At 33.5% G+C, this 9313-nt stretch overlaps 1 protein-coding gene across 1 annotated transcript; it reads left to right on the top strand.

Moving 5' to 3' along the window:
* Positions 1-580: 580 nt before the first annotated feature.
* LOC112023833 (receptor-like protein kinase FERONIA) lies at positions 581-3122 on the top strand. The gene has a single exon (XM_065781555.1). It carries the CDS (start codon positions 657-659, stop codon positions 3000-3002), a length of 2346 nt encoding a protein of 781 aa, XP_065637627.1. The 5' UTR covers positions 581-656; the 3' UTR covers positions 3003-3122.
* Positions 3123-9313: the final 6191 nt, after the last annotated feature.

The following is a 9313-nucleotide window of genomic DNA, read 5'->3' as shown; positions in this document are numbered from 1 at the left end:
CCAAAATGACTTATTATATGTTTGATTTCAAGAAAATGCTAAAACCATAAATTGTTTTACAAATTATTGATGTAAAGAGTTATTATTGATATTAGTGGTAGACCCATATAAAAATTAGTAAAAATTACTACATCTATAATTTATAAAAATATTATAAAATAGTTTATATATAGCATTCCTCAATGTTGTTTGTGGACAGCAATGAATAATATAACTCTCCTACGACAATACTACTAACAATGAGGCATTTACTTTGACTTGCAATTCATTTAGGAAATACCCTTCTTACATACTATCAATATATAGCTTCTCTTCTTAATCATTCTCTTCCATAACATCTCTCTCTCTCTCTCTCTCTCTCTCTCTGAGCAATGAGGAACCCTCCCCACCTCTTGTTTTTCTTCTTCCTCCTCCAACTTGCCAGTGGCTTGCAGCCCCCTTATTCTCCGACCATTAATATAACAGTCAACTGTGGCTTCAGCGGCAACACTTTTGCAAGAGATAATCGGATCTGGTTGGGAGACATCAATTCCGATTTCGGTCCTTTTGAACTTCAAAACAACTCATCAGTAATCTCCACAGCAGCTAAACAACCAACCGAAGTCGACCCAATTCCCTACTACACTGCACGCCTCTCCTACTCCGAATTCACATACATGTTCTCTGTCACCCCAGGCCAACTCTTCATTCGCCTCTACTTTTTCCCAGCTTCATATCAAAACTTTGACCGCTCTAAGGCCTTATTCTCCGTCAAAGCCGGCTCTTATACCCTTTTAAGCAACTTTAGCGCTGCCCTCACTGTTGATGCTGATGCTCTTAGCTTAGAAGGCTTCTCAAGAGAATTCTGCGTAAATATTGTTGAAAATGCTCGATTCTTAAACATAACCTTCACTCCAAGCCCCGGTAATCTAGATGCATATGCTTTTGTAAACGGGATTGAACTCGTTTCAATGCCTTCTAATCTTTATTACTCTGAAGACATTAGTACAGAAATTAAGCTTATTGGCCAGAGTACGCCATATACCATCGAAAAGAGCCAGGCTCTTGAGACGGTATATAGATTAAACATTGGTGGGGGAATGATTTCACCCACAGAAGATACTGGCATGTACCGGAGCTGGTCTGGTGACGATGCTGCTTACTTGACAAGTTCTGAAAAAGGCTTTGTGGACAGAAACACAACTATTCGCCTCCGCTTCAGTAAAATTTCTAACTACACTGCACCAGAAGAGGTCTATATCACTGCTCTAACAATGGGACCCAACAAAACCATAAACAAGAGCAACAATCTCACCTGGGAATTCTCTGTAGACGCTGGTTTTAATTACCTAGTAAGGCTACACTTTTGCGAGTTTCAAGTTGAGGTCACGAAAGAAGGAGACCGAGATTTTTACATCTTTATAGCTGATCAAATTGCTGAGGAACGAGCAGACGTTTTGTCTTGGAGCGGGGGAAATGGAATCCCAGTATATAAAGACTACGCTGTACTGAAGTTTGGTGAAGGCAACAAGAAAAAACTAAACCTCTCTGTCGCTCTGCAAGCAAACCCAGATGACAGGATGACTAAATATTCCGATGCAATCTTGAACGGGCTCGAAATCTTCAAAATCAGTGACTCCATTAACAATCTCGCTGGGCTAAACCCCGACCCACTTCCAACACCAAAGGTTGTAGCGATTCCCTTGCCAATCCAACCAAGGAAGGTAAAGAGTAACCACACCACAATAATTGCCATGGTTGTTGGTTTATTCTCTGGCATAGTTGTTCTGTCTATTATCGGTTTCTTCATTTTCCAACGAGGTAGGAGGGTTAATAAGGATGCCAAGAGCAGCAACACAATTCTGCCGTCTGATTTGTGTCGATGCTTTTCGCTGTCTGAAATCAAAGCAGCTACAAACAACTTCGACGAGCTCTTCATCATAGGTGTCGGAGGGTTTGGTGATGTGTACAAAGGATACATTGATGGTGGGGAGACCTGTGTTGCCATTAAACGGTTGAAACCGGGTTCTCAACAAGGGGCTCACGAGTTCAAGACCGAGATTGAGATGCTCTCCCAACTCCGCCACCTCCATCTTGTCCCTCTGATTGGCTATTGCAACCATGGCAATGAGATGATCCTTGTGTATGATTACATGGCCCATGGGACCCTCCGTGATCATCTCTACAACACCGATAATCCACCTCTTTCGTGGGAACAACGGCTCCAAATCTGTATTGGTGCTGCTCGGGGTTTGCAATACCTTCACATGGGTGCAAAGCACATGATCATTCATCGTGATGTGAAAAGCACAAATATATTGTTAGACGAGAAATGGGTGGCAAAGGTGTCTGATTTTGGGTTGTCAAAAATGGGTCCTACTAGTGTGTCCATGACCCATGTAAGCACAATGGTGAAAGGGAGTATTGGGTACTTAGACCCAGAGTATTACCGTCGTCAACAGTTGACTGAAAAATCTGATGTGTACTCATTTGGTGTGATATTGTGTGAAGTGTTATGTGCAAGACCACCGTTGATACGTAATGTTGACAAGGAGCGAGTGAGCTTAGCTGAGTGGGCTCAGCAGTGCTATCATAATGGAAAGCTTGATCAGATTGTTGATCCATTTCTATCAGGTAAGATTGTGCCGGAGTGTTTGAAAAAATTTGGTGAAATTACAGTGAACTGTTTGCTTGACGATGGAATCAAACGGCCGTCAATGAACGATGTGGTTTGGGGTCTTGAATTTGCATTACAACTACAGGAGAGCAAAAAGGATAGTGGAGCACAAACATTTGAGATTGAAGGCCATATTGAGAAAGTGCTCCTTCAAAGAACCGCAATTGAAGATTGTGAGAAGGTCTTTACTAGTAGCGGTGGACGTGGGTCAAATGGGGAAAGCACTAGCTGCAGGGTGAACATTGCAAGCAATGGAGACCAAAGTTCTGCTTATGAGACTTCAGATAGCAGCAATTTGATAGGTGAAACTATTTTCTCGGAGCTTATGAGTCAGAAAGGAAGATAAAAGGAATATGCATGGTACGTAGCTGACTTGTAAGTTATATAACAACTTAAATTAGCATGTTTTGTAGCATATTAAGACTTGCTGTCAAGAATGGAATAAGAAGCTTTTCTTGTTTGGAAATTGAGGTGCTAATGAGTTTTGAGTTACAAGTTTATTCGCAATTTTACTTCTATATAAAATGATTATAGATTAATTAATGTCAATTTAACAAAATAATAAATGATTGTCTAAATTACCTTTTTTATGAATGATAACACTTTATTTAAAAAGATATATGTAATAAAATTTGTAATATTTCTAACATCACACTTTGCTTATCCACTTAACTTCTTTTATATAATGGAAAAAGTCATACTAGGAAGAGCAAACTCAATTTTCTAGTGTAATATGCTGTTATCATCACATCCAAGTAAAGTATTCCAAAAACTCACCATTATTTTAGTTTGTTTAATTTGTTTTCATTCAAGGAAAAAAAATGCTGACCTAATAAAATTTTCCTTGTAAACCTATGATAATTAAGCTGGGATGAAGCCTCAGCTAGGTCTATATATAATGGGTTTAGTTAATAGATGCTCTTAAAATATTTGCTAATGAGTCATTTTAGAAAAATTTTGACACCACTCTTATGAAGAATATGACAAACTGTCAAGAAAAAATTTGTGTTCCACTATTCCTTTTGCTTGAGTCTAGTGCTTGAGTGTACTGAGTGCCACACTAGTCATAGAATAACTAGGTATGAGTGGAGCTGGAGTTTGACGAGCGATTGCGTGAGGTTTAGCCCTCATCGCTTAGCTCCGAACTATTTCGATGAAATGGGCCCATTGATGATGATGACTCAGCCGACTAGGACAATGAGTATAAGGAGCCCCCCACCGGTTCAAAACCCCATCCTCCCAAACTAACGAGGTAAACCGTAAAAGCATTGAAATTTCCTATTTGCAACGTCTTGAAAGTATTGCGCCTTGCCTTTGGATAATTTTTTGGTTCGTTTTCCATGATTATGGAGAGATGCTCACGTGGAAACAAGGTTTGCTTTGGTGAATGGTAATGGGTTTGTGTGTATATATATATATATATATATTTTTTTTTTTTTTTGAGAAAATGATGGGTTTGTATATTGTATAATTGAATTTTCAAGATGTTTAATTTCATTGATGGGTTTCCACGGAGTGTATTGGATCTAAAGGTTCGATTTAAATTTTTGTAGGGGTGTTTATTGAATTATTTCCACATAAAATGTTGTTTGATTTTTGGGAAAATGAGAAATTTCTTGCAAGAAAAAAATATAAAAAGAGAAGAAAGTGGATAAAAAGCAAAAAAAAAAAAAAAAAAAAAAAGGGAAAAATTTATTACAAAATAAAAAATAAAAAAATATTTTTTTCTTAATTTTCTGGCATAGACAAAATAATGAAAAATTATTAGGTACTCTCAAAATATAGTGAAATTGTGCTCCGTTCTTTCACATTCATAGTAGACTTCAGTGTAAATGTGAGAGAAGAGAGTATCATTTTCCGTACTCTGAGAGTTCTTAATAATTACTCCAAAACAACTGTTTTAATGTATCAACCTAACAGTGTCGTATATTGTTTTGAGATTAGTGGCATTAAAGTTATAGATAGTTCATCTATATATATATAATAACAGATGAAACTGAGAGAAATTCAAATTAAAATTTCAAATTAGATTTCCAATTTTGCGCCACATATCTTAAATTATTTATTCTTAAAGAATTTTATTTCTTAATTTTAGAATCAAATGTGGGAGCCACATCATAAATATTCATCCAAGTGAGTTATTAAATACAAAATCAAAGAGTCTAGAATAAATGAATCGTAAAAAAAAAAAAAAAAAAAGTGCTTCACAATAATAATTTTAAAAAATAGACAATTTACGTTTTATACTTATCAATAGTATTTAAATTACAAGTTTTTTAAAGAGTTAACAAAATATAAAAATAACTATCAATAGTATTTAAATTATATATATAGGAATTATATTATGCATCTTATTATATATTTTTAAGTTTATCCATGCATATGCATGGGGTTACAAGCTAGTTATTCAATAATAGATGAATAAAGTTTAACTACAAAATTAGTTGTAACTTAAAGCTATAACCTTACTCAATAAAATAAAAATTATTTCATATTTTAAAAATCCAACCGCTGAATTGCATGTTCTTTACACTCTTAATACGTATGTCAAATTTTATGTTAATCAGATATTATTTACTATATGATCTATACACTTATATTTTATTCATAATTTTAAACTATAAAAACTTGCAATTTAACAATTTATTGATAATATAACTATTAATCTTTAATTTTTTAGGTATTTTGCAAGCATGAAAGTTTTCTCCATCATGCGGGGTGGGGCGGGGCGGGGATAGGACAAGACAAAACCATGCGAGGCGGGGATGAAGATTCCATCATTTGGCCCCACCCCGCCCCATTGCCATCTCTAACGAAGGATATAAAAAGAAGATGTAATCTAATAGTGGATTTGTCAAAATTCATCTCTAATAAAAAAAAATATTAAGCAAGATTGTACCCTAAGACTACAACTAGTTTTATAACTAAACTTTGTCCTTAATGGACATAGATGGAAGCGAGCAAATCTAAATGCTATTTAACTAGTACAGTAGCCTTGATCTGACAAGGTATGAATTGGAATTCAAATACCGACACTTTTAAATCTCCTGAAATCTTTGTGAACTCATTGGAAGAATACCAATTCCACAAAAAGTGGTGTTTATTACACACTACTGCACACAAACATACACATAAGCACATGGTTTTTATGAAGAATAATATAGTTGAACTTTGGCTAATTAGATATGACCTTCCTTTATCTTGGAATTTGGTCTATAAATACATTATATTAGAAATTGGCTCCTTAATAGTAATGAATTGGCTAACAACCCGTGGTGTATTGGTCCCAAATAAGTTTATTTTGGTGTGTGTTTGCAGGAATTTGCTGAAAATAGACCATTATTCCATTTCACATATAGTCACGCATACCGTGAAGAATATGATCAATGCCATCTTTTGTATACTACTCTTATGTATGGGATCTCATGCGGGGCTCCTACCTTTGCTATGAACTCTCTACTTATATAAAAATAAAAAAATAAAAATTTTGGGAGAAACAAACTAAAAAATAAAAATAAATAAAAAATCTTGATCTATCTGTTTAATGAAAGTTTGAGTTATTCGGTTTACATCAATCACTTAATCATAATTCTTTGTTACATATTAAGAATGTTTCAAAAAAAATTTTCCTTAAAAATGATAACATTAGGAATTTGGATCTTCTCCAAAATGAGAACATATAGTCAAGGAAATTAGCTGAGGCTCGCCAAAAAGTCAAAAGCCAATAGTTAAAGTACAACTCCCCCTCCCCCTCCCCCTTCCCCGACTCCCCCTCCACCTAGCTAACTCATTATTTTTTTACTGAATTTTTTATGTATTTCTTCTTGATATGATTATTTTATATCATAATTATAATTAATCCAATTTCATCTCTTTTATATGTCAAAATTCATTCAAAAAAATAGAAAGAAAATATTTCACATTTTATCGTTGTCTTTTAAGGTTCAGAACTTATAAAAGGAAAGTAAAGATAGGTATACATTTTTCTATTTAAAAAAACACCATTGTTACCTTACAATTTATATAATGTTATTCTTTTAAAAAAAAAATTATATAAGGTGAATAGGACCTCAAATTGTTTATGTAAAAATTTATTTTCTTTAGAGAAAATATTTGTATTAGCAATTAAATATGGGATAATAACATAATAACATAAATTTTTACATAATTTTATCTAGCTTCTGTCTAACTATTACAAAACTTTAATTTCAGTCATAAATGGAATTTTGACTTTAAAAAAAATGGAAAACAGTTCATTTGTGCAAAGATATCCTTAACATGCCTATTGGCGCCAAAAAAAAAAAAAATGCTGTCATTTTGAGGGTCTTTTTTACATTAAGACTAAAATGCAATACACACCATAAATTTCAAATTTATTCAACTAAAGTCTCTCTGTCAACTTCTATTAAATTTTAAAAAAAAATTATAGAAAAATGTGGGGCCTGTTAGCTAAAAAGGTATAGTAGTCCTCAGAAGTGGGCTCGGGGCCCAAAGGCCCGATCCGAGAACACGTAGTCGTCCAAGGACAGCCTAAAGAAGTTTTATTCACGTCAAATGGGTGATATGAAAGAAATAAATAGGTATTATATACAGCGGTATAACACACGTCCGAGGACGCCAAAGTCCGAGGTGAAGGTAACCTTCGTGCTGGCGGAGAGATTCCGCCAGGTTGTATCTGAACTGGAAATTGGATATAGCTTAAAGAGGCGTCGGAGAAGGTAGAAAATATCTTCTAAAGTCTATCACCTCCTCATTAAATGCTTTCCAACTAACACTCTGGCCGCATTAATGTGGAGGTGATACCTGAATAGTAACTAAGCAGCTTTATGACCACTAAGCTAAAAGTTCCGGTAGGTACTGGATGGGACAGAAAGGAGCTCCCAGGATAAGAACTACACGTGTACGAAGGAAACAAGGGGAAAACGGAGTATATAACATAGAAACGAAAAAAAGAGAGGGGGACTTTTTGGAAAAAAGAAAAAAGAAAGAAAGAGAGACAAACTGAAAGAAAGCCGAGGACAGTTTTCCTCAAAGGGCGAATCAATAGTATCCCTTATTACTTGATGAGTAGAACCTTTCCTGAAAAACAGTACTAGTTCTTGGACCCATACTCTATAAATTTATTGTTTGGGCTTATTGGGCTGAAAACCCAACACTCAATTCAAATTGAGTCCCCACAAAAAACATTTTTAATCATTAATTGGATTTTTTAATTAAAAATTTGGACCATTAATTGCAACATTTAATAGAAGTTGATAAAGAGACTTAATTACATAAATTTGAAACTAAGAGGACTGAAAATGAACAAAAATAAAGTTAGAGGATTGAAATGAATTTTGATGAAACTTAGATGGTAGATTTTGTATTTTTGTCTCACATTAAAATATCATTTTTTTAATTGAAAAAGACCATCGAATATTTTTTATTTAGTTTGCTGGTAAATCAGCTATAACAAAAGGAAGACAGTTTGAAGGAACAGACTCCATATCCAAACTTCTAGAGAGAAAAAAAAATTTACTCTCCTAGTTAAGGCATGTGCAACAATATTACCTTGTCGATAAACATAAGAGAAAGAATAACTCTCTAAAGAGTTTACATGAAAAAATTATCTCTGATTAGGTGTCCATAAGCAGATTGTAAAGTATTACCATGCTTGATAAAGTTTATAGCTATTTCAGAATCGCCTTAAAAAATGGATTGAAGAATACCAATTTCTTGAACAAATTGTGCAGCAAGTCTAGATGCTTAAAGATCTAGGACAACCACAGAGGAGGGTTTTGGTATTTTTTTTTTTCTAAAAGGGAGTCCATCACTTCACCATTAGAGTTTCAAACTACCACACCTATAACAGCTTCATCAGTGTCTTCAAAGAAAAAGCTCCATCAAACTTTATTTTGTAAGTTTGAGCGTTTGGAGGTTTCCACTTAATATCATTGCTTAATATAAAAATGAATAATTTTTAATATTTCATTTTCATATCAAGCTCAATTAATATACATGCATGTGCATGTAAAAAAATTGTCACTGTTGGAGTCAAATATTGACTTCGTTGCTATAATTTTCAAAAACAATTAAATTTAATTTAATGTTGTGACACTTTTTTTTTTTTTTTATATTTTTTATATTTTTTATATTTTTTTAAGATAGATTCAACTTATAACGTTTATTCCTAATAATAACTCTTTATCATCAAACAAAAATACCAATCGGTTTTTGGTGTAAGCGAGAATTAAACTCCAAATATTTTATTCATCCATCGGAGACTTTACTAGTTGAGCTAATTGGAACTCACTCATGTTGCAACTTATTATTCAATACAATCATATAACTGATTTCAATTAGGAAACAAAAAAAACATGTAACACCTAAGGAAGAGTTTTTTTATAAAAAAAAAAAAATGAAAAAGCTATACTTAGGCTTTGTCTATGTATTATATATAAATATAAAAGCGTATAGTGTCATCATTTATATATATATATATATATCGAGAGAGAGGGTAAAATATTATTTCGGTCCCTAAACTTTAATAAAAGTCTGTTTTTCGTCCTTAAACTTTAAAAAGTTTGTTTTTCGTCTCTAAACTTTGTAAAGAATTTTTTCAATAGTTTAGAAACAAAAATAGGGATGAAAAAAAAAAAAAAAAACTTTTATTCAATA

This window comes from Quercus suber, unplaced genomic scaffold (assembly GCF_002906115.3).
Source record: "Quercus suber isolate HL8 unplaced genomic scaffold, Cork oak 2.0 scaffold_270, whole genome shotgun sequence".
Classification (NCBI taxonomy): Eukaryota; Viridiplantae; Streptophyta; class Magnoliopsida; order Fagales; family Fagaceae; genus Quercus; species Quercus suber.
Note: the sequence above shows the minus strand (reverse complement) of the source record. Positions and strands in the feature narration are given on the sequence as shown.

Excerpts from the sequence above, each read along its gene's own strand:
- LOC112023833 (XM_065781555.1), top strand. The coding sequence starts at position 657 with ATGTTCTCTGTCACCCCAGGCCAACTCTTCATTCGCCTCTACTTTTTC.